General features: G+C 43.8%; 1 protein-coding gene and 1 pseudogene across 3 annotated transcripts; one reads left to right on the top strand and one right to left on the bottom strand.

The window, feature by feature from the left end:
- On the bottom strand, positions 1-26,748 carry LOC126536442 (phosphatidylinositol 4-phosphate 3-kinase C2 domain-containing subunit alpha-like). 3 transcript variants are annotated; one of them, XM_050183400.2, is made up of 3 exons: positions 26,521-26,748; positions 25,869-26,020; positions 1-6,448 (listed from the first exon to the last, which is right to left on the bottom strand). In XM_050183400.2, the coding sequence occupies exons 2-3, from the start codon at positions 25,969-25,971 to the stop codon at positions 1,659-1,661; spliced, it is 4,893 nt and encodes a 1,630-aa protein (XP_050039357.1). In that variant the 5' UTR covers positions 25,972-26,020; positions 26,521-26,748; the 3' UTR covers positions 1-1,658. The 3 variants fall into 3 exon arrangements, with proteins under 3 accessions (XP_050039357.1, XP_050039358.1, XP_054929988.1); XM_050183401.2 differs by having other exon boundaries at positions 26,528-26,748; XM_055074013.1 differs by lacking the exon at positions 26,521-26,748 and adding an exon at positions 19,890-20,019 and having other exon boundaries at positions 25,869-25,958.
- On the top strand, positions 15,528-19,879 carry LOC129386266 (uncharacterized; annotated as a pseudogene).
- Positions 26,749-27,761: the final 1,013 nt, after the last annotated feature.

Raw genomic sequence — 27,761 nt, 5'->3', positions numbered from 1 at the left:
CCTGCGGCAAAAAAAGCTTTATTCACATAATTTGCCTAGGAAACACATAGGAACACAGATTCAAGTGCGTAACACAATGCTGAGTAACACAGGTTCACGACTTTATTGTTATATTTTTGGCTCCACACAGCAGATGAAGGCACTTTGTATGTATACATCAGGAAAAAAATACCGAATTGTTGAGCACGCACAATTTTGACTCTTCCGAGCAGCACAACACAGGCAGATCCCAAATTTTCTTATCTAAGAAAGAAACTGTGATGGCCAAGCTTTAAATTTAAGTGACATACTTAACATGAAAGTTGACGGCCTTGTAAGCAAATGCATAAAGCCCAAACAAAATGTCCAGCAATTTTAGCTGCAGGAAAAACATGCACCGCAATGCAGATATGCTACACCTAGCACACAAATGTGACAAGGTTGAATCCACTTGCTCTCGTACAAAACACTCACACCACAAATGCAATGAGTGTACACGTCCAGTTCAGAGAAATAACAGTGAAAAATCTGTCATAGGTACACACTGAACATGCACCAGCTAGTGCTGTAACACCTGCATTCACAGCTCTTCACTAATGTGCAAGACAGAGTATGAAACTTTGCATACATTAATACACAACCTCACTTAATATCATATTTTGCAGCGTTACAAAATGCTATTTTTCACTCAACCTCCAATGGGCATTATTTATGCAATCAAGTACGATGTTACAGAAACATGAATCCAAGAAAGTATGATGCACCATGGACAGGTAGAAGAAAAAGAAAATCTAGTAAGTGGTTGCATAGAAAGAAATATATAGCGTGCCTACACAGTTTTTGTACCCATATGTGAAAATAGACAGTATTAGCTGCCAAAAACAGCTTATTTGGGATTCAGCTTTAATACTAGGACATGATAAAGGGAGAAAGGAAATGTCCAAAAGAGTTGCCTCGGTGCCATAGCACTAAAAGGTTGTAGAACAGAAATGAGGTTACAACAATAGATGTTATAGATCAGAAAAATGCAAGGAGGTTGTCAGCAGAGCAGAAAGCAAACAAAGAAATGGAAGGGACACTTTCAGTGAAACAAGTTGCTTGTATATTAATAGCACATGTAAAGCTGCTTTCAGAAGACTAAACGTGTAAATGTCATATATATGACTCATAGAAAAATATACTATATAGTACATACACCCCCTGAATATTAGCAGTACAGCACTGCACGCACAGCATGCACAATGATAATGTAATCAAATAAGCAGCAGAGAGATGAGCAACAGTGTGAGCTTATGACACCAATGACTTGTGAGATAAGTAAATCTCTGCAACAGTAATGTAGGAAAAGGTACTGTACAGAAAGGAGTTTGCTGTAAAGTTTCTCCGAAAGGAGCTATTCAGAGACAATATAACAACAAATACAATACGAAAAAGAATTTGCTGTATATCATTACTTATATTAAGTCTCACTACCTATGCTGTACACGGAACCGTACATCTGTGTGCCTGACCCCCACAGAAGCAAGCGACATGTATGTAGTCCAGTGATGCTTCTCACTGCATTAAAAACACACGTGCTTATGCACACGTAACCATACCACTTCTTTGCATTTTTTGATCCCACATTTACACAAACACAAACACGTCAGAAATCTAACACCAGGCAACATGCTGATGAGTCAATGCCACTTGTATCGCACAGCGTTCAGGTGGTACCAGTGTGTGCTTTCCCTTGTCAAATCCATACATGACAAGTCTATGATGGCAGCTCCCAGAAACTCATTTTCCTGGACTCTGTCATGGTCCCATGCAGACACCTCTAACACTCGTTCAGCTATGAACGCATGTGGGTAGTTGTACTCAAGCAGCTCCATAAAGGTAGGGTGGTTGTTCTTGAACACCACTTTGGTCTTCCTTTTTGTTACCTTCTCTGGGTCCGGGTGCAGGTATGTCTTAATGTAGCAGTCTGGCAAAGACTTCCGTACACAAGCTAGGTTCTCTGCATGCATTACCATGATGGAGAGGGTGCTCGCCTTGTAAACAATGGAGAGCTTTATTCGGCCAACAATGCCCTTGGATAGGTTGACTCTCTGGCTAATTTGACGCAGGTTGTCACACTCATTCTCATCCTCTGCCATACCTTCTTGATCACGCAGAAGAGGGTGGAAAAAGGTGTACACCAGGCTGCAATGGGACACCTCCTCAGCCATTTTGATCAGGGACATAAGGAATGCATTCAGCTCCTGCATTCTTCTCTGTGCCACTTCTCGTGTGTTGCTGCGGCCCACCAGTGAGCCCTTGGGCAGAGGATAGAACTTGGCCAATGGGAACACTCGGACTAGCTTTTGGTAGAGCTCCAGGAATTCGGGGTAGGTTCGAACGACCTGCATAGGCTCTGCCTGGCATTCGCGGCCAACACGCACAACATAGGTGTAATGCTTTTCCGGCTCGTAGCACTTTCGGTAGCAAACCACATTTAGGGACACAATCCTGCCATCCGAATCCTTTGTGAAAGTCCGAGGGACAAAGGAGAGCAGCAGTCCATCATTGTGGTCCCCAGTGAATCGAAGTTGGGCTATGTTGTGAATAAAGAAGTTCAGCTGTGTAAACCGTGAACGCAGGCTCTCTTCAATAAGCCTGGTGAAATGTGCAGTTGCTTCGCCTTCCGAGCTGCCAAGCAATAATGATTTCTGGACAAAGTTCACAGCATCTGCAGTGACTCCAGGGACTCCAGATGTGACCATTAGCTCGAAGAGTGTGATGAAAATGTTGCTGTTACGGCGAACAATATTAAACGCTTCACAGCACAAGTCAATGAAAATCTGGAACTTCTTGGAAGGTTTCTCGCCGCCGTTGATGACATACACCATGTCAGAAGTAAGGACAAATGGTGCCCTATCACGTTTGAAGTTGCCAAACATCTGTGAGTCACCAAGAAACTTTCCAAAATCAATGTGAAACATGTGTCCAGATGTTTTCAGCATGATATTGTCATTGTGGCGATCACAGATGCCAAGGATGTATGTGGCTACACAATAGCCGGCACACGACAGCGTAAAGTTTTCGACAGCTTGCTGGTACTCTAGTTCAGATGTGTTGTGCCGTTGCAACCACTCAGCAATAGGCCTGTCCTTGAATGAACCTGTGAGCCCATGCTCTGTTTGGATTCTCCTCAGTGTTTCGGCTTCGGTAACCATTTCCACCATGCCCTTACGCTTGCCAGTAGCGACACAGTTGAAAGTTATAATTTTCAAGTCCAGGCCTTCCTTCAACCAGAATTTATCCATTATTCGTATCATCTGAAGTGTCAACATGTCCTGCCTGAGATCATCTCCTACCTTGTAGATTACATCAATAGGCTTTGCCCCTTGCTCTGAACTTTTATACACTATCCTGAGCGGAAGTGTATTGGATGTGAAGTAGGAGCAAGATTTGACATCCACACCACACACTTCCATTGCTGGGTTGAGTGGAAGGCAAGACGGGCTGTCCTCAATCATACTGTGTATCTGTGCCAAGTCTTGCAAAAGCTTGTCCAGACGAAGCGACTCACGCGTGTCTTTTATGCCTTCTGCGATGATGCAAAGCTGGTTTAGATGCTCTTCTTGCTTCTCTATAATGTCTCTGAAAGACCTGCCAACAATGACTAGCAATGTCTGAATCACAAGCTTCATTCGCTTAAGTGTGAGCGGATTGTCAAGGTTTTGTCTCAGCAACCAGAACATCTGGTGGGCAACACGCACACTAGTCAGAGAGCGTTCCAAGAGGAACCATGTGATGGGTGCATCTTCCCATGTCTCAAAGCGCAATGCTTGGATTAATTGTGGAAGGTGATCACAGAGCTCATCACTGCCAATGTTCTTGATCCACTTGACTGCCGTCTTACGCACTTCGTAGTCAGGAAACAGTGGCAGCAACAATGTTAGTGCATTAATGGGGGAAGCAGGACGCCATTCTGTCAGGAGAAAGTACAGGTCAGGCAGAAAAGGCCAACTCCAGCTGTGCGCAGACAGAAGCACTTTCGGAAGGAGGTGCGGAACTTCAAGGATGTAATGACGATGCTCCCAGAAAAACTTTTTCTCCTCGGGGTTAGGCACAGTGAGAGGGTCCTTTTCAAGTACATCTGTGAGCTCTTGGATCACCACACTATCAAGAGCATATGTTGTTGCCTTACAAGTAGTGATGCTATCCCTTGGTACTTCCGGAAACAATACAGTGCAGTCAAATTCAGGGAATTGCAGACGAAGAACCGGACAGGTAACTGCATCATTGCTCTGGGGTGGACCACTGTTCTCGTCCACTTCTGGTGACCAAAAACCAAGAAAGAGACTCCCCTGAAGCAGCTCACGCTGACTGTTAAACAGTGGTTGCCCAGTCCATGCTAAGAGTACTCGTTCAGGTGCTGGTGTCTCTGGTGGCCTGTTTTCAGTTGATGGTTTCACACCAAACAGCGCAAAGTATATGGCAGTCTCCCGTGGAAGGTTCCTCATGAATATGCTCATCTCAATCCACTCATCAAAAACGACGAGTTCAAAGAAGTTTCGACTTGCTTTTACACTCCGACTTTCTCCTTGGCACAAGATGTGTAAGCCATAACGAAGCTCACAAGATATAATGAACTGTTCATAGTCTGAAACCCAGTGTGGCCTCAGTTGATGAACGCTGCCAATGTTTACAAGAAAGGTGTCATGAAAAGTAGTGACTGGCCGTATTGCACTTTGTGGTCGGCTTTCATTAGCAGGAGTCAAAACAAAGTCGACACAAAAGCTGCGGCAATAGATTTTTACAAGTGTACGCAGTGCAGTTTGCAACTGTAGTAAGGAGTAGAACACGACTTCTGCCACACGGTCACAATTCATAGGTACTGGGCTTGGCGTGTCTTCTGCCTTGAGATAGTTGTCATGAAACCCGTTCACCTCAGGCATCTGACTGCAAATGTGCTTCAACCCTTCAACAGCATGCAGAATTTCCAGTATTTCAATCCTTGAAAGTGTGGAACAAATAGCTTTCACAGCCTGAATAGCTCCATTTGGTTGCAAGCAACCAGCAGATGCTCCTAACTGTACCTTCTTAGCTTCCTTGTGGAAAGTTTCAAGTAATATGGACACTGAATCAAAAGAAACTTGGCCAGATGGCTGAGGAAGCAGGCTTGATGCCTTGACTTCAAAAAACTCACTGTCATCCCTTAATGTTCGTGCCCACGGTTTACCAAGGTCTCGGACATCCATCAAGGTCAAGCAAACTGGCTTCATAAACTTGCAGCACTGGTGAACATATTCATACTCTTTCAATGTAGAGTCAGGGGTAAAATATTCTGCAAGCCCTTTGACTTTCAGTACATAACTTTCTAATACAGTGTCAGATAAATCGTCCTTTAGGGAGCAAACAGTGTTGCTAATTACGTGCTCTACACTGGTTCCTACATCACATGTGAAGCAGAATGGCCTCTCCGAAAAGCTCGTTGTGATTTCCACCTTTATGCTAAGGCTTTTCCCCCACTTGTTTTCCAATGTAGGACTGACAACAAGACCAGCATTGGTATGGTGATCATCAAACGTGAACTCTGACCTTAGCTGCTTGGCCTTAGCCCAGAATGCTTCAATCTCCTCCCCTTGAGAAACTTCATGACGAACCACTTTCAAAGTGCCAAGGTCCATGCTTGGCCCTTGGCACTGAGCATTCTCTACAGGAACAGGCTTTTCAATTGCAGAACTTCTACTTGCAGGCAAAGATGGTGGCTGTGTTTGTGCAAGTCCTCCATGTTTTGGAGGGATCTGGGGTGGTGTCTCCATTACTTCAGTCTTTCCCTCTGGAGGATCTCTAGGTGGGGACTCTTCAGGAGAAAAGATTTCTTCAGGCTCATTCTCTCGTAGTGGATCAAACAGATCGAGTAGGTCATCTAGCGAGTCCCCAGCCTTTCTGAGGGTTTCACGCTTTCTTGCCAGCTCTGCGTCTCCACTCAGGTCAATTAGGTTGTTGTCCTGCTTCTTTCGAAGCATGCTGAACATACTCTTCTCAATCTCTGTTCGCGAAAGCACCGATGAGCTTTGACTAGCTGTGTGGATAGGCGAGGGGCTACAGCTGGAAGACAGATGGTTGAAGTTGGGTGCAGAGTTGCTGTGTGTCATCTCCGTGCCAACAAGTGAGCCAATGCGGCCTGGCAGCTGACCAGCAGCTACGAACGGGAATGGCTGAGAGAGAACTTGAGTGGACACAACCGAACTTGTTGTGAGCGAATGATGCCGGAGTGTGGTGCTCCTAGAGCTCACATCCTCAAGAAAAAGGGCTTCTATTGACTTTATGCTAGTTTTTGTGTCTCCTTCTCCGCCTCGTTGGTGCATAAGCCTAAGAAAATCTGAGCTTGTCCAAGTTGATGTGGAAGATGGAGCTGGAGGAACAGACGACAGGTCACCAGGGCCGTTGCATTTGTCAAAGAAGACACTTCGGCGTGGTGGCAATGGAGGTGGTTCTGGAATAAAAAGAATAAGGAGTTTTCATTGAAAAAATGTCGTTGTGAAACTCACTGCATGTCACTGATGGCATCAGGCATAAGAGCAGATTGCAACATTAAAATTTATGCCCATATTCATGCATTTATATAACCAGAACTCAACCTGCAGAACTGCCCTTGTGGGCCAATGCAAAGATGACATATGTGGGCCACTAATACAGTGTTCTTGTGAATATCTCGGAAAGCAAATGTGTATTAAATATAATCTGGTTAAAAAATTATGCAACTTTCTACTTCAGCTATAAACAGCAGGTCAAAGTCACCAATGACAAATACATATGCTAGCTACAAAATACAATGCCGGTGTGAAGACAATGAATACCCCAGCCATGTTCAGCAATATTTATGTTGATTACTGCTTCACCCCTGCATAATACAATGCCATGCAGGAAATTGTGGCAATTATAGCAAAATTTTCAGCTGCGCCTAGTTTTGCAATTGCTCTGAATATCACCCCGACAACATGAGCTCATTAATGAGATGATAAAGACCAGGGCTGGAGAAAACAGGCACGACATAAACTATACACGCACACAAAAAGGCAAGCTGTTTTCTCTCACACACAGACGTATTGCTTTCCCACCTATTCAAAAAGCCAGCAACCTTCAGGAGAACTTTACTGTCATGTTCAGAGCTATCACATCGTTCTGGCAATTACGGTTTAGAAGCTTTCTAGATTCCCATCTCTTACTGCCTTTTTATGCCGATGACGTGTTTCAATATTACACGGACAAGTATGATGGTAAATGACAATCAACAAAGGGCAAGTAAATAATGAGCAATGTGCAAGTAAAAATTACTTTTTGACAGCATTAGCTTACTGCTAAAATAAGCTTCTGAGATGAGTGAGCACAGTGCAGCAGCGTGCCAAAGAAATTTCTTTTTCACCACTGGCTACGGCTAAAGTTGGATTGTTATACTTCCTGGCTTCTGTGCTTTACCATACATGTGCAAGGACTTTGAACTATATAGTGTTATTCAGGCAATCCTCTCCTTTTTTTTATGATATGAAGTGATTAGCACTTGAAAAAGCGTACTGCATCATTTAAATGCACAGCACACCAACCTGACCAGCGTTAACCCCTACTACTTCATTTATCAGACCTTTTCCCAGCCTATAAACGCTTACAAAATATTTACCTAATTTCCTATTGCTCAACTGAAAATTGTCACCAGCCACCAATTACCAAAGCAATTCAGCTGTAAAAGTTTTAAAGCTGGTAATTTTCTTGCTCCTGCCAGAAGAACAGTTTGTGTCATTTGTTCTTTGAACCTCAATATTGCTTCGAGACTTTGCATTATAAACACTGTTAAGGAGCACTTTAACAGAACTTTCAATGTTCCATTGCAGCGGTTCTCTTGAGCACTGGGGAAAACACCAGGTGGTGTTATCTGATAAGGAAAGCTAATACATGCCACAGTGTATGTATTGATGTGCAGTTGTGTTTGTAATGTTGAATGTCTTCTTGCCGTTGCTGAGGATGCATCAGTCAAGAATCCATGGCTGCGCTGGTAGCAGCATTAGGTGGTTACAAAATAAAATTAAGCAGATCCAACCAGTATGTCTGACTGCAAAGCAATACTTTTGTGAAGTAGTTAAATGCTTAAAACTAAATGCAATGCACGCTTTAATTGTATGCAAATTGTAATTTCATGCAACATTTATGCCCCACACTGGTCACAGCCTGCTGTGGTTATCTGGTTGACCAACATTCTTCCTATTTACTGTCCTGCACCAACTAGCCCAATATGCATTTCTTTTACAACTTTAATGCCATTCAAAATTTTCAAAATTTTAGGCTCATGCACTGCGCTGTTAAATTTCGCCGAATTCCAAACAGTAGATGCACGTTGCAAGATGTGGGCACGCAAAGTCACGAGGATGAAAGCAATGTGTGGTAATTGTTGTGGGAAGAGTGACGATCAGAGCTGTATGCAGAAAGAAGTACGATACATTTAGGGCATTGGGTACAGACAATGTGTCACATACCTAGTGGCCTAAAAACAGTGTAAGCCAAATACAGTTGACTTTCGTTAATTAGACCTTGGCGGGCAAGACAAAATTGATCAAATTAAACAAGATGCACAAGAAATGTCACAACACACCGCTGATTCATTGGCAGTACTTTTACGAATCTAACACGCCCTAGAACCAAACGCATGCCGACTTTCTAAGTGTCCGAATAGAAAAATTACGTAGAAATTACATTAAAGCTTTTAAGCAAAGTAGAAACATAACGTGCAGCCGATTTTTTATCAAGAAAAATGGTCTAAATACGTGTAGCACGACGGCGGCTGGTTTCCTAAAGTTGACTTTCCCGCAATACAGGTGTCGTGAGGTGAAGCACACAAACACCGTGAAGGCAATTTTGGTACTGTGTCTGATTGCACATGGCAGGCAATTCCATGCAGAATTTATTTTGAAAAAAGAAAATGCGCGTGTTAGAATCAGCTAAATACCGTAATCATACACTGTGAGGTACGCTTATTGCTTGAAAATCTTCCCAGGAGAGGCCGAAAATAGAGGTTTTCAATGGCAGATGATGTGTGTTCTACGCATTCACTGACCCCTAAGCTCTGGCGAGAGACGCTGCCACTTAAGGGGTCGCTATTGGGGTCTCCACAGGAGTCAGGCGCACGAGTACGGACTGGTCAAGTTCGAAATATTCGGCGAAGGTCAATTCTAGGATCGAAATAACAAAAGTTAGGGCCCATAGAAATGCATACGCATTGGCCACAACCTTCGGTAGGGATCGAATTAACCGGAACTTCGAATTAACAGGAGTCGAATTAAAGGAAGTCAACTGCACAAGAAGTTTAAAACCCCTGAAAATCATGCGGCATGTTATCAAAAAGTTCTATGCACCTTAGAGATACCCATGAGCTGAAATTATACATACAGGTTTTGTTTAGTAATTTATTCTTTGGGTACACCAATCAGAGATGCACACACTGGCACTCCAGTAAAACCTCAGTAATTTGAACTTAGTTGTTTGTGAATCGCGCATAACATTTAGAACTATTATGGTCTCTCATTTTTTCATGTAAATTCAACTGGATAATTCGAGCTGTGAACATGCAGATTCCCAATTCCCAAACTTGGCTGCAACTTCTGAGCAGTGAAACCGGTCTTCTAATGATGGAGGCTCTGCCTCCAACTGACTTCACAAGTGCCACGTGGCACTACTTGCTATCCTGCTTCAGTTACAAATACGAAAAATGACTGTGTACTGTTCCTGATCCAGATGACTGCTTACTGCATCATTCTCGTCGGGTGTTATATGCATGGAGGAAAATGCGGCTATGATGTGTTTGCACCTCTTGCAATCCCTTCCTGTGCATGCAGTACAGGAAAGCATGGCTTTCATTATATTTTTCTTCTGCTCTGATGGTATGTTGCTGGGAGTGCAATTTCAACAGCAGCAATGTAAGTAGAAAATTGAAACAGCCAAGACCACTCGCCGAAAACTGCCTACTTCGTGAAACGCCAACTACCATCCTGTTTTACCGTCGCTGAACTGCCTAATGGGAACAGCATGCGGAGAGCAATTTTTAGCTGCCGGAACTACTAGCAACAGTGACACAGCACAGCAGTTTGGAGCATAGTTCAGTGTGACCGAAGGGAGCTGACTGGGCTGGCGGCTACACAAGAAAATCCTTTTTGTGTAGAGTGGGAAGGTAGTTCCCTAGGCTCCAAGAATGAGGCCTTCCCAGAAATTGAGAAGGACTTGGCAATCTACAGACAGAGGCCGTGCTCTGAATCTTGCGGTGAACGTAGAGCAACAGCAGCAAAATGTGATGGAGATTGCTATTCAGAAACACTATATAAACAGCGTAGTGTAGGTGGACATGTATGATTTGGCTGTTTCAGTGAACACTTTCAAAAATCTTTAAAAGTTGCCTGTGGCAGATATCACACTTCTAGTTCATGAGCTGATCTGCTCGAAGCGGCGGACTATACTTGCACAAAAAATTGAAATGCAAACTCAACTAATTAATAAAAGATTACTATTTAGGGTTCTAATTAATTATATTATGGCCCATATTGCGATTTACAAATTCTAGCTATGGTGTTCGCAAGGCAGATCCACTTGGAACGAATTTCCAAAATGACACCAGTTTTGAGATATAGTTCCCTAACTTTACGGAGAAATGCATTGGCGTTCCAGTTAATTTGTTAACAAAACGTCATTTCATGCACTGAAGCACACTAGTAATTGTAACACCAATGCATTTCTCCGCAAAGTTCGGGAATTTATATCTCGAAACTGGTGTCGTCATGAGAATTCGTTCCAAGTGGATCCGCCAAGCAAAGTCCACTGCTAGAATGTGTAAATTGCAATTTGGGTCATAAGATAATTAGTTTAAATGTTATTTAGTGAATTCTTGTTAATTAGTTGATTTTGCATTTCATTTTTTTGTGCAAGTGTTTTGTGCATTTCATTTTTCGAGCAGACTGGCTCTTAAACTAGCATTGAGCTATCTGCCATAGGCAACCTTTAAAAAACTTTGAAAGTGTTCGCTGAAACACCCTGTATAACAATGATATATGCATTGTTACACAATTTCATCTGCATTGATTCCTGCTGGCAGCTGCTCGTGTGTTCCTTTTGTTCATTGCAAGTGAGCTACTTCCAGCACGTTTTCAGTACTAATGATATGGAATGTATGCAATGCACACATTTTACTGCAATCTTGGTGTGCTTGTTCTAATAGAACATTACAGCATTGCGATTCGTGCCTAAAGCTGGTAGGCACTGGATTATCTCTTTTATGAGCTGCAATGTCTTTCCATTACGTTGGCACACCTTTAAAGGGCCCCTTGCCAGTCCCTATAGCAAATTTTGGTTATATGATGGAAGTTGTTACGTGTCCTCTAAGAATTGTTCAGCTGCAAGAATTTTTCAAGTTAGTTTCTTAAAACCCGAGAGAGAAATATTTCAGTGCCGCTAACCCATGATTTCAGCAGGGGGGCTCCACTGAAAAGCAAGATGCTCTCTCCACTCGCCCCGTCTAGCCTACACAAGTGAAATTCCTTCCCTGCATTCTCCCATACTGGACTTCGAGGATCGTGTGACTCACACATCACAAGCCCTGCCTTCATTTTCTTTTTTCCTCGCTTTTTTTTTTTTTGCTGCACGGCACACTTCAGCTAACTGCGCTGTGCAGAACCTGTTCTGCTTGTCTTGTTACGTGCAGCGCACGATTGTGCACGCTGTGCTTGAGAACACCTGACTAGCAGTAGAAGTCAGTGCTACACAAACATTGAGGCAGACACAAGCGGATCACAGAGCAAGACTGCGCAATGGAACATGGTAGAAAATAGCATAGTTTCGGTGTCAGCGTGTGCGACTTCAAGACATGGGAACAAGCAGATGAAACGGTAGAACATCTCTCCTGCTGGGGTGCGTAGTAAAACAAAAAAACACGCAGACATTCCTTTTGTCTCTTTTATTATTTCTCTAAACCTTAATTTGTCTACCGATGCAACAAATTACACAAATAACAGATGTTGAATTGATTGATTATCGAAGTCACGAGTCACTAAGAGCGATGTCACAGCAAAAACACATGTACGTAGGCGCACTAGCACGTATACGTCATCCCTCCGGCTTGGAGCACGGTGCCCGCGAAGAGAAGGGCAAATGGCGTTCGGTCTGAAATTGCAGTTCTTTCCGTGGCGCGTAGTGATGTAAAACTTAGCAGACATGATCATTAGCGTACATTGTATGCACGGCGCTTGCCAGCTTAAAATGGCCAGACCTGGTGAGCAAATGGTGGAATACCTGGTGGAATAGCAAATGCTCTAGACAGCACAGATCAGTCACCCTGGTTGGTCCTCTCTCGCAACCACAGAGGATTCTCTAGCCTTCATTGTGTTGCCAGTTCTGGATGAAATGCAGTACAGCAAGCCTGTCATTTTCAGCACATGCATGCTACATAGTGAATTATTTAGCAAGAGTGCATTGGGTTACTTTTAAAAGCTGTCTCCTCTCAGGAATGTTTTCCAGTTTGAATCATTAGGCGTTTGACCAAGCAATGAGTTATTGAGTGAAAAACTATAGACAATTTTAAGACACAGGAGTGTGGCAATATGGGCTATCAAGCAAATGGGTGTACCTGCTATTCTAGTACAGGCAAACTCAATCAGCATGATTGATAACTTTTCAACATGTTGTTCCGATGTTCCTATGTCTACACTACTTTGACAATGCTTTACGCATCAGCACATGCTCAGAAGTCCACATCATTTTATTATCTTCAAAAAGTATCCGAGTTCAACTTTACTTTCTTTCGCACAGTGGGCTGCTTTGATCCATTAGTGTTTCGACAGCGTATGTGCTACTTATTATAAAACAATCTTTCTGATTAGGTGGAGTTTTCGCTCTCACAAGAGCATGTAGTAATTTTAGACCAATGTTCTACCGAAACCTCAGGGAAGAGTTAAGAGGAAGAATGGCACTAAGCAGGTCATACACAGTAACCTCCCATTCTCGAAGTTGTAAAAATAGGACAAAATTTTGAGTAAAGCGAAGTTTCGAAATCAGTGAAATTGCAAAGACAGAAGCCCTCAAGCCACACATAGACGACACGGAGCCTTTCCAAAATACCGCTAGTTATATTTTTTATCACTTTTGTGTGCATCGGCACCGGAGACGGTGTCTCTGCACTGTGCCAAGAGAGCATTCTTTGCAGTGAGTCAAGACGATTGATCTTAATGATGTATATGCAGTCGGTCATCCAAGCATATCCGTTTTAAGGCGTCCAAAAACCTGACGCTGCTACTTTGTGCATTGTAATAAATTCCAGACAATTTAATTTCGAAAACTGAAACTACGGAAGAGTCAAGCCTTTGGCAGACGCCCATGAGTGATGTGGTATTTAAGCCTCACCGTTGCAGGAGCCTTTACAGCTGTGGGAGCATGAAGCGGGCGTCCTTATCGAGCTGCCATCTACCTGGACAGCTTTGAGCTCGCATGCAGGCTTCTTTTGGCTGCAACGCGCGGGCTGATTGAGCCTGCTCGAAAGTGCCGATTATCTTGCCCAAGGTTATTAATACATGGTGACCACATTGATGCGTCACTGTCAGCATCCTAAATGAGATTTAAAAAAAAATAAATACAAGAGGTCACAGCAAACTGGCAGCGAGATGCCGAGGAAGTGCATGTGAGCAATGATAGATAGAAAGAAGAGGGAAAGACAAGCGGAGAGCGATATATCAAAGTATCAGTTAACTAGAATTTACAGTAATATGTTCTGAGCACAGATAACCAGTGGCTTATGAGCATATCAGAATAGGCACCATGGGAAGAGAAATGCCATTGAAGATGGCAGAGGTGTCGTGATGAGGTTAGGAAATTTGCAGGAACAGGATGGAGCCGGCTGACAACAAACTAGGATAGTGGGCATTTTCTGGGAGAGGACTTTGTTCACCGGTGGGCATAAACCAGGCTGATGACTGCAATGAAAATGTGGCAATTCCGTCCTGATTATGTGCCACTGAAGTCGGCAACAAAGTGAGGCAAGTATCAGACAATTACAATGGAAGCTGCTACATTGTGGGGTTGGCTGGAAATTTGGTGTTTTGAAGCAAACTGTAGAAAGCAAATTGAATACCATGGAGGCTGTAAAGAAATCTCCAGCATAGTAAAAAAACTTCAATCAGAACAGCCAGTAGAGCTTAAAGAGGCTCTCGGCATGTGGCTGAACACATTGGTGGAGCAGACGCTGGTACTAGTACCTGGTGGCCTTCTCAAACTAGCACTATGGATAAACGTAGGCACCACAGCCCACTGAAGAGTTGGAAAGAGTGGTAGTTTGCACTTATGGCAAAGTTGTACAAAAGCAGGCTATACTTGCTGCTACGTGAGTACTCTCTGGACAGCACAATTAATTGGGGGCTTGACAGGTCTGTTACAAAAATGCGGTATGACAAGATGATTCCTCTGTCTAGTGACACCTGCCAAGGCGAAAAGCACAGCAAGGTAGTGACTTGTACACAGTAGCATGCCGTATAGAGAGACTATGTTGCTCAATATTGAAGCAATGACGTCACCAGTTTTACTTGTACAAGACAAACAGCAATGTGCGGGTAACACAACAGCTGCTTAATAGCTATGTCCAAAAGCGTGATCAAACGCCCAAACTTCAGAAGTGTAAAGTACCAATGTTCACTGATAATCATGATGCACACGGCCTCGTCAATGTTTTTAAGGCTTAAACCAAAACTGCTGTTTAGTCTCCTACTAAACTACCCTTACTGACATCCTCTACAGCAGTAGTGTCATAGCGGGATCTGCCATGGGTTCAATTTTCGCCATGAAACACTGTGATCATCTATCAACCCATGGATCAGTATCTGGTCATGTACTTGCAGCTTCTGAACTAATTCTATCTCCCGGTCACCTAATAACAGCACATAAAATGGTGAGGGATGTAACAGAGAATACAAATACACAGCACTTTTCTATGTTACGTCCCTTGTTTTACGTGCTATATAATACCACCATAAATAACTTACTAGTCCAAATTTCCATTCTAGTGTTTCCTGGGCAACATGCAGCTGCATTGCATACTGACACTCACAAAAGCGTTGCTGTACATTTACTCTTGACCATCGGTGATCTAATGGATGCTGATGATAACAGCAGACATGACCCGCAGATGCTCTCACCACGCAGGCTAAATTCTACATGGCTAGCGGAGCCTAGTGGAGCAGAACCACATGCCGGATGCACTGCCTGCTGCAAGCATAAGACATCATCGGAGACTTGCAAACATAAATCCAATTATTTTTTATCACCAGATATGAACACAAGCCACAAGGAAATTGCCTGCTGTTGAAGCAGACTCTAGAAAACAAACCGCAACCAGAAAAATATGAATTAGGTTCAGCCTTTGACAGTACTTTGCAAAGCTTGCTTCATGCTATATTCAGGTGGACAAAAATTGTGCGTTTCATTAATCTTCTTCCACCTTAGAAATTTCTGCAAAACCAAATGCCACATTTAGTGTCTCTGTGCTTCGAATGCTCGATTATTTTAGCCTTGCTCTACAATCTACTAGGCCCCCGGGGGGAGCCTAGTAGATTGCAGTGTAGTGGGAGCCATGCTAGTATGATGTAGCTACTATGATGCTGCTAGTATGATGTAGTATGCTAGTAGTGGGAGCCATGCTAATATGTCTAACCAGTGCCTCCCCTATAAAAATCTGTGTCGGGCACACCACCTTCGGCGGCTGTCGAACGCCTGTTCTCGCCGCCGCCACTAGGGGCGCTGGGCAAACAGGGTCTGCGCTGCCGCTGCCGTCTCCGTGTAGCCGCATTGGTCGTGAGCCTCAGTCTTCTTTATTCTATACCTCAGTTGCGTTCAACCGTGCTCCACTTCGCTGTGTGGGATAGCTTCCTACAAGTACGCGCATAGCATGCCTTACAATGGCCTACTGTTGTGTGCCATTATGTAAATCGGACAAGGAAAAAAAAAAAAAAGGCTGTCCTTTCCTTTCATGAAATACCCGCTGACACGGACGCATGAGCACAATGGCTTGCCGCAATATGATGAGACAAGTGGTCGCCGAATACTACCTCATGCTACACCAAAGTGTGCAGTCGACATTTCAAAGAAGAGGACTTCATAGAAGGCAAGCGACGACATCTAAAGAAAGGGGCTGTGCCGTCTGTTTTTGAAGAATACCCGTCCCATCTCCAGCCGAAATAAACGCCGGCGCGAAATACAGGAAGCATCGACAAAAGAGTGAGTGCTACAATGGCGTGAAACGACTCTGCGAGCGGCACAGTGATGGAACAGTCGCTGCCAGCAGCAGCGCCTACTTCATCTGTAGAGGATATGTCTGATTGCTGCTCCATGGACACATCAACGGCAGCCAACTCGTGCGATCAAAGCATCCAGGTAAACATCAGGTCAACTTCAAGCGTGCTTGTTACTGAGAGAGCGAAGTGGATAAGGAAAGAAAAGGGCTTGAGGAGCCAGTTGCTTCGACTGCAACAGACCGTCGACAAGCACAAAATGGAATTGAAAATGCTACACGAAGATGCCCTAGCGGCGGATGTTTCTTACATCAAGGAAAGGGCGGAAGAAAAGGAACCTGCAGCTCGATTTTTTATTGATCAAATCCAGAACTTCAGAAAGAAGAGGCCAAGTTGGTGTGAGGAGACAACCCGACGTTGTGCAGTATTAAGGCATCTGTCGGCAAGGGCATATGAACACATTCGCGGTGAAATGCTTCTGAAGCTTCCTTGCAGGAAGGCTTTGAGCAACTATTTCGGAACCACTAGTGGAGAAACAGGCTTCAGCAAACTTGCCGAAGATCGCCTTAGAGTAGAAGCTGAGAGCTTGAGTGTACCACAGTCGAGAGTGTGCTCACTCATTGTCGATGAAATGAAGATCAAGGAAAAGCTGCAGTACAACAAAGAGCAGGACTGCTTTGTGGGGCACGCCAACGTCTCTTTGGAACAGCAGAGTGGTGACCTCACCTTAGCGAACTCTCTTCTCTGCTTCCTAATCACTGGACTCTCGACATCGTATCGCATTCCAGTGGCCTACTATTTTACCAAAAGGTTAGCAGGCCCATAATTTCACAAGTTGTTGATTTTTGTGCTTGAGAAAGCAGAGGCCCGTGGTTTCAGGGTAGTTCTTTTAGTGAGTGATAACCACAAAGTGAATGTCGATGCCATGAAACTTCTTGGAGATAGTCTTCTTACGTACAGGATAACACATCCCTGCGACTGTGACAGGCTCCTCTTTCTAAGTTTCGATCCATGCCATGTTTTAAAAATTGTTCGCTCGCAGATTTGGCACATGACTTCGGTCCGAAAGGAGAGGTCTCGTCCTGCTACATCAAGAAGCTCTACGAACTACAGAAGGACCTGGTTGTAAAGCCTGTCCGCTACCTCAGCCGCAAACATGTTTACCCGAATAATATAGAAAAAATGAATGTCGCACGGGCAATTCAGGTTCTGTCGCCTGATGTTACTGCGGCCCTGGAGCATCTCAGGAACCAAGCTGGGCACACATCAAGTTTCTCATTCGCGGATGCAGGCCAGACCATCATTTTCATGCAGAACATGTACCGCTGGTTTGTGCTGCATGACAGGAGTAATACGACCCCAGCACATCCACAAAAAATGGCCCGACACTCGGCAATTCGACGATGCCGAAGATTCTAGACTGGAGTGGCTTGAGGTAACACTGCCCATGTACTTGGGACAAACTGAAGAAAAGGTGGGGAGATAAAAAGGAATTTTTTACGAAAGAAACGTATGAAGCATTGCTTCTGACCATGTATTCCACAGTTGCCTGCATCAAGTACTTGCTCACAGAGGAGAAGTTCCTGTTTGTTCTCACTCGCAAGTTTAATAGTGACCCGATCGAGTCGCTGTTTGGCACATTGCGAATGTCCGCTGGTTGCAATGACACGCCTAATGTTCGCTCTGTTTTGTCAGGCCTGGAGAAGGTTCTGAAAACTGGAATTGCAGCATCCAGTGTGACATCAAATGTTGCTCACAGTGAATGTGCACAAATGTCGACAGGTACCCTGCACACTGAAGCTTCTCCTTCGCCAGCACAGCAGCTTCCTCAGCTACAGAGAGCTGCATGTGTTTTGCAACGGCTCAACACGACAGTCTTGCCGCAGCAGTTGCCTTTGCTTGAAATTTCGGCAACTGCTTACGTTGGGGGCTATATTACCCATGTAATAAACGAGCACATACGTTGTGAAAGTTGCACTTCAGTCTGCACGAAGCCTGCAAGCAATCAACCTATCTTGCAGTTCACAAGCAGCCAGGACTGCGGTGGGCTGCTTTACCCGTCATACCAGTTGCTGTTTGCTAAGTTGATGTGCTACCAGTTGATGTGCTAAGGACATTTGCTGATCGTGCCCTGAAGGACAACCCTACTCTGCAAGAGCCATTGTCAACACTGGTGAAGTATGCTGTGCCAGCCCTGTGTGCTCAAACCTGCTCAAGTGCAAAGAGAGTGATGCCATTCACAGAGTTAAGCTCATGGAGCTGATATCTGTTCGGTTTTTGTGGCCACTGCTAGTGAACTATGCATTCAACGTCAGTGACAAGCATGATGCATTCAAATACTTTGCAAAAAAGCTCCTGTCCAGGAAATATGTGAAGCTGTAAGTGCTTAGGGGCTACTGAAAGTACAGGTGCTTACAGATAAATGTTCTTTTTTTTTTTTCATTAAATATGTGTATTCAAATCGCATCAAATGTGTTAATTTTCTAGAGTATAGAGCCACCATGCATGACAAGTCAATGGTGGGACTGTATGCAGATCATGTCCACGCGTAGGTGTGTGTGTACGCGGCATCTAAAGGGCGCTATGTCGATGCTTCCTCGGGTAGAAGCTGGAGCTAAGCTTTACTTGTCGTATATTGAAGCTGGCCCAACGTCCTTGTAAATAACGACGAATAGGCGTTTTTGATGCAGTGAGGCACGCGTTCACATGCTTTTGTTAAGTCAACCTATCGGTTTGTCTGCTAATGAATGTAGGTCATTGAACGCTATGTTTTTAGTACTCATTTAGCGTGGTGTTCTTCGCTTACGGTTAGTGCGTGAAAGCTGGCAGCTAGCGCATTGAAACACTCAGTAACATCATTCAGTGATCGTACCAGCTATATTGACCCTGCGTGGGCACTGTGGGCGTAGCACGCGGACGCCGTTCGAGGTTTGAGCGCAGAACATTGAGGATTTAATCGGTTTTGTTTTGAGCACGGCGCCAGACCCACAGCGGCTGCGGCGCACAGCGAACTCCGTTACCCTATTTAGGTGGAGGCACCTGGCGGCAATGCGTTGTACTATTGCCGACGGCAGCGGGCTATTGTCCTCCGCTCTTTTTGCCGGGCACTGAAAGTATAGAGGAGGCACTGGTCTAACTTAATCTTCTACCTATATTTGGCAATTTCTTGTGATGGCGACATACTGCAGGCTAAATATTATATTAACGACTACAAACTGCATAAGTTTTGAATGGTAGAAAAGGGAAATGTGCAACATGCGTGTGCCCATTGCACTGTATAAAGTATAAACTGATGTTAGTCATGCGAGTGATGTTGCAGTGAAAGGTGATTTAAGGGTATGGAATGCTGGTCTATGATAATCAAGTACCCGAAGATTGCGCTATAAGGGCTCTTTTACACACAGCATGCGTAAATAGTATACACACAGTATGCACATACTAGTAAAATAGTAATAGGCATAGTATACGTACCACGCATGCTGCACACACACTCACATGCAGTGGCACAGATACCCACGAAGCCTTCTCTAGCAGCTGAAGTATGCAGCCTACTTACAGCTACCACTACTCATTGCTACAGACAGAAGGCACCGAGATAGAAAAGGTCACTGCACACACGAAAAGAAAACTTACTTTTCGAGCAAAGTTGTCACAACTGGTTATAGTGGATGCTGTAGCTTAACGCAATCTCCGATTGCTAGTCACAATGCTAGGCCTAGGATAGACGATCTGCGAAGTGCTGATTGCATCTGAAACAAGCCTCCTGCAATGAGATGTGGTTGTGGTCACTCGAGGCAGTGCCAGTGCAAGCTAGGTGTGAAAGGAACGTGCACTTTACAAGGGACACCAAAGAGAAACTCTTAAATCATTTTAGACTGATAAGCTACTCTGTTTATCTTCGTTCATTTTATGGTAAGAGGTTGATTTAAAAAAAAAAAAAAGATATGAAGGTCGAAGTTAAATTTTTCTAATTTCACCCGGAAACAGCAGCACCAGTAGCCTGTGAGTCATGAGTTTTAAGGTATTTTCCTATATTAAGGATGCTGAGACACAGTAAAGGTTCTTGAAACTTGCTAAGTTCAGTTTTCAGCTCATTCAGAATAAAATGCAGTCCATCTTTAATGGGACACAATCAACTAGGCCTGAGGCAGATGTCAAAATCCATGATGTTACAATGAGCTGATGTGAGAACTTGAAGGGGTTGTTCGCACCTCTCTTTCGTTTTTACGTCTCTTTCGGCCTTACGAGGCCTCCAGTCATGGTAAGAGTGCCTTTCTTGGTATTGTAGAAGCGTAATTTATTAATAATGCTGAACTTATTTTTCTCTTTAGTGCCCCTTTATGGGGGCAGGATGATGCATATTTGCTTGCAAATGGAATCATGCCTACCATTCAATATAGGCAATGATTCGAAATTATTTGGCTATGATATAAACAGGCTTGAATGTGCTACCTTAAAGGGGGTCTGCAATACGCCAGGGAAAGCTGGTTGAGTGGGACTGATGGCCTTGCCTTGATCCAGCAATTTGGTATACTTTGTAGACAGAACATGATGGAAGAGAGTGGTGCCATGATGATTGGTTAGATGTGCAATGTGTGATTTACGTTAGCACGATATTGTGGGTACTGCAAAAAAAGCTACAGCACTATGTTTTACAACCATTTTGAGTGTCGCAGAGCCATGGGTGAGGTGTTGCAACCGTGGGAATGATGCATCATGTGCTGAGCACTTTGGCGAGCCAATGGCCACCTAGCAGAAGCTGTTGTAACAATAAAAGTGATGCCATGAAATGCCATCAACAGACTGAGCAGGCTTGGCAACCGTGGTGTGTCTACTTTCACTAACGCCCTGCTTCTATTGGGTGGCACCATATGATGTCATGAGAATGAAATGTGCCCCTTAACGCCGCAAGAATTCGAGTGGAAGCAACTCTAATTTCGCTTGTATTTGAATTTTCTTGGACCGATGACTTTATTAAGCTATCAAGAAAACATGTCGAGGCAGCTTGTCAATCTAATGCCAAAATAGTATTGCAAATTTGGAACCAGCTTGTAAATGTGCAGTTCATGTATTTCACGAGATAGAAAACGCAGACATGGTTCTATGATGAAGCCTTGTGCATTAGACAAACACCAGTAGGCACAGTTTTTGCACTATGCATTCATAAGAACGACAACTAGTCCTCCCATTAACCAGGCAGATGCACAATGCTCTCCCCACTTTCCACCTCTCAGAGAATAGCACTTTCAGATATAGTAAACTGACTTGTTAACCAATTGTCGTAGAAGTGCCAAGGTCTGGGGACACTTTAGAGTACCCAATCCCTGGCCCAGAGCAAACTCTGATTGTGGACATTAACTCTGAAACTGCTGACAAAGGCAGTACATGTAATTGGCAACAAGCATTGACTGCAGCACATTTTGTGTGTACATTTGTATAAGACAGTCATTGTTGCTTGTAATAATAATAATAGTAAAGATGAGTAAAGGTGCCAGGTTTTATGGAAAGCAAAACTGCATGGGCAAACATATCACCAAAAACAAGAAAAGTACAACTTAATAAGGATGTTTTGAAATGTCCAGTGGTCATGACAGTGATTTGTTGGCACTTACATCCAAGTTTAGCAACATACACTGGATTTGCAAGCGTCTATGTTATTCCTGACCTTTTCCTTATTATGCCGTAATAAATGCATAAATCTGAACAATGGTTGTCAATCGTGGTGCATCAGCTAATGTGTAGCATGGACTCTGCACTTTCTGTTTTGGGTATCTCTGTTGTCTTGCAGAACTTGCGGAACCATAGGAATAACAATATTTTATCAGAAAGCAGCAAATTGTATCAACAAGCATAAACGCCAGTGTCTATTATGCCAGGGCAAGTTATATCCATTAGGTACCAAAACACATAGCACAAACCATGTGCACTTCAGTCACCTTTGCTATTTAACTTTTAATGTGAAAGCATTATATGCTCCATTACACGAAAATCCGTTGTAGTCAGAGGTGTAAGCGAATGATGGTACCAAAGATGGCTGATGGCGTAAACATTAAAAACACGTAAAAAGGTGCTTGACCTGATGTAAAATTTCTCATGGAAGCAAGTAAATTAATCTAATTAATACCATTGAAAAGAAAATTTGGTATATTTCGGTCTGCGTGAGAACTCGGGCCTTCGAGGTGTGAGACGAGCGCGCTTCCCCGACGATGTACTTAGTGCATGTGTCATTGTACAAGTTACGACGCAGCCATCTGGCTTTCTAAATGTGTGGCCTAGTGCATGCATCGTTGGGCACGTGACGGCACAGCCAATGGGGAGGAGGTGGTGCCATGTCATGAGTGTACAAAATAAGAAGCATTAATGTCCAATTAGAGTTATGAACTCCTTACAGGCAAGTGAGCGTGTTGAGATGCTTGGCGCATTTGGTTTGGCCTTACTGAGGCACAGTTAGAACGCAGTCTAGAGCTTGCGTGAACAGGGAGAAGAAAAAAAAGGAAAGAACAAACTTCGCCAAGGCGACTATAATGCTTTCACATTCCTACAAGTAAGCAATCTTATGCGACTACTTGGATTTTTTTTTTCTTTTCCCTTTGAGCTACAACTACTCTACCCCATTACCGAGGCCTGTAAAATCGGCATGTGCTTAGGGCAGGCATCCTTCTGGTTTTGTGTCACTGTGACATAAAATGCGCACCTCATCTTCATTCCCAGCTAATTCTCGGACAACGCATTTACAAGGTATTTCTGGATGCAGCCTTTCATTGAAGGTCTTTTGCATGGAATGGTTAGCCTGATCACTTCAGACTGCCCCTCGGCATTGATTCATATAAAATTTGCTCTTCTTTACTTTTCATTGCAACAACGATGTCGGTGTGAGAAGTTGCATTCTTTATTACAAGGATCCATCATCCAGCAGCTGCTCAGCTAGCTCAAAGTGCCCAACTACATTAGCCTGCTTCAAGACAGAAGCTTGTCCAGTGAATAGTTTAATTCTGCCCAACTCATGCCCTCCAGACACAGCATGAAGGAATGCAGAACAAAGCTGGACGGTGTGCTGAGAGAGAGAAATGGAGGAAAGACAGGGAGGTCAACCAGAAAAAGAAGTATGGTTAGCTACCCTGCACTAAGCAAAGGGTAATAGGGAGAGATGGAAGGGAGAAAAATAAGCAGGGAAATGAAAATTGGCACACGCCGCTATCACAGTCTATCTCACAGATACGTAGAGTGTTAGTGGTGAGAGATAGCGGCAGTAAAATTGGAGTGAATATTTTATGCATGATCAGTGAAGTATACCTGCTGTTCAGATTCACAGAGTGGCTTTTCAATACATGATGCAGTCACCCCAGTGATCAACTTAATTGCAGGACAACTGCAAGAAATCCTTAAGCTGTGTAAAAAGCAAGGTTTGAGAACGCGTAAATATACAGCAGCCCTTGCTAAAAAAAAATTTACATTCAAAATACAAGTTAATCTGCTACAAAAGCTTGCAGAAATAGACATTTCTGATAGAAAGAACAAAGGCATCGCCATTACTACTTTTTGGGAATGACGCACAACCCAGAATGTTGAGAACTAGTGCGACTCTTCGTCATGACTTTCCCGATCTGCAATACGATGACCAATCTCAGAGGCCGCGTTCTGGCATTTGTGTCATATCTGCTAGCCACCAAGCGCAAGCGCTGTCTGCTTGCATGCTATTTAGAGGCTGTTAAAAGGAAAGCTGGACAATGACCATCCTGCAGCCTTGCCAAGATTGCTTCGGTGGTATATACTACTTACTTGCAACCGATTTAGCCAAAGTAAAATGTGGCAGTTAGTCTTTAGTTGTCCAAAAATTAAAATAAACCTTACATGGGCAATACCTGGTAAAACAAAAATGAACATCTCAGTTCATGCTATGAATGCTTGCTCTAAACCTTTATCCCACAGACACAACTTTTTCACAGTTGGTGCAGTGCTTTCATTTCAACAAAACAACAAAGCTACACATGAGTAACTACGATACAACGAACTGAAAATATCAGCATTGAAAGAGGATGATGAAATAACAACTAGGTGGTTTATTGTTTGGAAAAATGCCAATATATACAACCCACATGCTATCATCGCATCTGTCACAAAATTCGTACTGTCTGCTGTATGTGTATTATTCATCGCACCTTTCTATTTGTGTGGTGTTTGCACTACGCCACTGATCGAATATATTGGTGCTTTAACAGGCAATGAGCTATTTGGTCGTCAGTGCGTCGTCCTGGTGTTCTCACTGCTGTCTCGTTTCAGTGCTGTTGTTTTGAGTACCAATGCATGATGAAATATGCACAATTTTAAAAGTAGTGCTTGCATTATGCGGTATAATTAATGCTCATAGAAAAACAAAATCAATGACCACTGATCGGTAAGTGTTTTCACTGTAGTAATGACGGAGTAGTTATCTGATGCAAAGACAATGTGGAGAGTATTGTGCCAATGAAAACACCAATTTTTTTCAGGGCATTAGCATATAGTTTAGAAGCAGCCATGCACAATAACATTAAGTGGTGCTTGGCTGTGTGCTATGGTTAAATTAAACTTGAATTAACTCAGCCACATCATATTAACCTTTATTGTGGCTTCAATGTAGGGCTGACTTAACATGAGCAGCAGTATATATATATATATATAGATTATAGTGCACATTCAGATGTAAGCATCTTGAAACACAACTGCATGAAGCTAGCTTTATAATGGCCATCCACACACAAAGGACAGCAGCTGTGTATATTTGTACAATAAGTGCATTGTGAATGCAAACATATGACCGATAAATGAGCTTGATTGGCCATAATAAATGAAATTGGTTCTGGACCAAGATAATTGTTCTGACTGTGAAGCTTTCCTTGTAAGGAAATCATCTTGGCTTTCGATGTAGCTAGCACAGCTTTTGGGTCGAAGACCAATCTTTCCTTTTATGATACTCCCTTCACCTTGCGAAATTTTTCATACAGGTGTCGCATGGCGCATTTCTGATTGCGATCAAGCCCGATCCGGATCGAATTTTTCTTGGTCGCGATTGGCTCCGTTACGCAAACTGCAGGAGGGAGCCAATTGCGGTCGAGAATTTCAATTCGGATCGGGCTCGATTGTGATCGAAAGTGGCTGTGTGACACTGACATAACATACGATTCGCTCTAACATTAGCTGATCCATGAACAACGAAGAAAAATTAAAATTTGGCTGTGCATTATCGACTAGATGAAGGTCAGCACACATTGTAAAATGAAATTATGTTTCCGCAACCGCTTTAATGCGCCAAGGCATTACTTCCGTATATGTCACTTTGGAAAAACGTTTTGGGCATCACTGTCACGCGATGTAAATGCTCAGACACACGATTGGTGCGTAAAATCTTGTTGACAGCAGTCATTGCTAACGTTTGTAGCCACAGCTCCACAGCAAATGCCACAGGCCGTAGGCACGTAACCGACAAGTGTTATCGTGTACGCTCGAGAGGCGCAACACGTCGGCGCGCAGTGCGAGAGCAACAATGCGGTCCCAACAATGCGAGCATACCGCTGCCACGTGAGCACAGCTGTCATGCTGCCACGGCGAAACGACACTGAACGGACGACTCACCCGTAAGCGAAAACATTGCCGATGTCCTCGACCCCCCGAGATTGACGGAGAACGCCTTCGGTGGGAGGTTCGGCACAGGAAAATCTCGACCCCCGTCAGCCATGGCATCGGTGTCGCGGACTCACATAACGAACGCCATGGCTCGTCCCTGCCTAGAGAAAAGCAAGATACAGCCGACTTCAACGCGAGTTTACACACAAGTTTACACGCAGCTAGTAGTCAATAAAGTTTAAACCGCAGCGAACGACTGCCTGAAACTTTATTAATTTGTTGTTTTACACATCTACAGGCGTTAAAACCGATAAAGAGCACATTTGACGACGCCGCGTCAGTAATTAATAAAACCACACAGGTGACATCTGAAGGTAACCCCTGGGATTCGCATCAGGGTGCCCACTAGTGTAAGGTTTCTCACGAGATTGCTAATTGAATGAAAGACGCATTAACAATAAACTGACACGGAATCGAGCGGTGTTTCGCTTGAAGCACAACAGGCTTCAATACCGTGACAGGCCATATAAACCCGCAGTGAGAAACTCTGCTGATGAGATACATTTAGGATCGACGCGTTGTAGTAAGTGTGATGAAATAAAGAATGCCCGCGAATCTCCGTGCGTAAGTATATTTTGAATACCGAAAAGCTTAGGCTTACACCATACCAGAAGCGGTCCTCCGCTAACAGAAGACGCGGTTTGCCTGCCGCGTAACTCTGGGGACACGTTAGTCAACAGCTCCGTTCATCGCGAGTAGATCACATGTCCATTCATATGTCGATGCGGCTCCAAGTGATCTTGATTCAAAAGCCTTGTAACACACCAACCAACCAACCCCACAACCAAAACACTCCCCACAAAGCGATGCTGCGGACTGAAAACTTGCAAACACGACAAAGAAAAAATAACCCGTGCACATTGTGGCCAGCGTAGCTTCTGATTTTCGCTAAAAGAGCCTGCAAACTTGATTGAACCCTTTGGGGAGAAAGTTGCACTGAAGGATTGAGCACGCTCTCGTACTCGTTCTTCTCGAAAATTTTCAGTTGTCAAAATGGGAGTGAACACATAACAGGGGACGTGGCGGAAGGAAAATTTCGGCCAGAAAGCCGCATTTTGATTGGAAACAGCGTTTGCGAAAGGGTATGGCACATTATTGTTTTCGTTTGCTTGTGTTTTGAAGTTGTAAGTTGAATAACGTTTCTCTTCGACTTTACGTTGCAACCTCTCAGCATAGTATTGAAACGTCTGCTGTTTTGTGTGTTGTATGGGTGATTTCAATGACTGTATGCACTGTTCGCTTCAATTTGCTGACCTCTTGCAGACTCAGCCTTGCGGCCGGGGCTATAACCCATCGAATTTTTTTTTGCTTGCTTACAGGGGCATGAGCCAATGCTTGCGAGGGTATGAGCCATTGAGAAAGTCAGTTTTTTTTTGTACCGCTCGCCTAGATGCCGCTTTTCTGTACGTTGTATGGATGATTACCATGAGTGTATGCACTGTACGCTTTACTTTGATGAGTACTTGTAGCCTCTGCATTACGAAAGGAATGAGCCATTTTTTGCTTGCTTAGGGGGTAGGAGCCATCGCTGCTGATGATAGTTTTTGTACCATTGGGCCGGACGACGCGTTTTTTTCAAGGCCATTGGGAGTATGAGCCACTTAAGACTTTCGCCTTAAAAATTTTGCTGATGATTACGATATTCTCTAACACGAAATTTGAGCGCAGCTCTATACGTGAAAAAAGTATGCGCGTCAATTTTTGTATTATGGTTATATAGGTTTACATTAGCAAGAGATCGCTGAGAGTAGCGTGGCTGACGCGGACAGTCTGTCTCGTGCGACACGGAGTGAAGTGTGGCGCGATGCCTCGCTAATAGGGAGACAGCGAGGCAGCGCGTGG

Source organism: Dermacentor andersoni, chromosome 4, assembly GCF_023375885.2.
Source record: "Dermacentor andersoni chromosome 4, qqDerAnde1_hic_scaffold, whole genome shotgun sequence".
Lineage (NCBI taxonomy): Eukaryota > Metazoa > Arthropoda > Arachnida > Ixodida > Ixodidae > Dermacentor > Dermacentor andersoni.
Note: the sequence above shows the minus strand (reverse complement) of the source record. Positions and strands in the feature narration are given on the sequence as shown.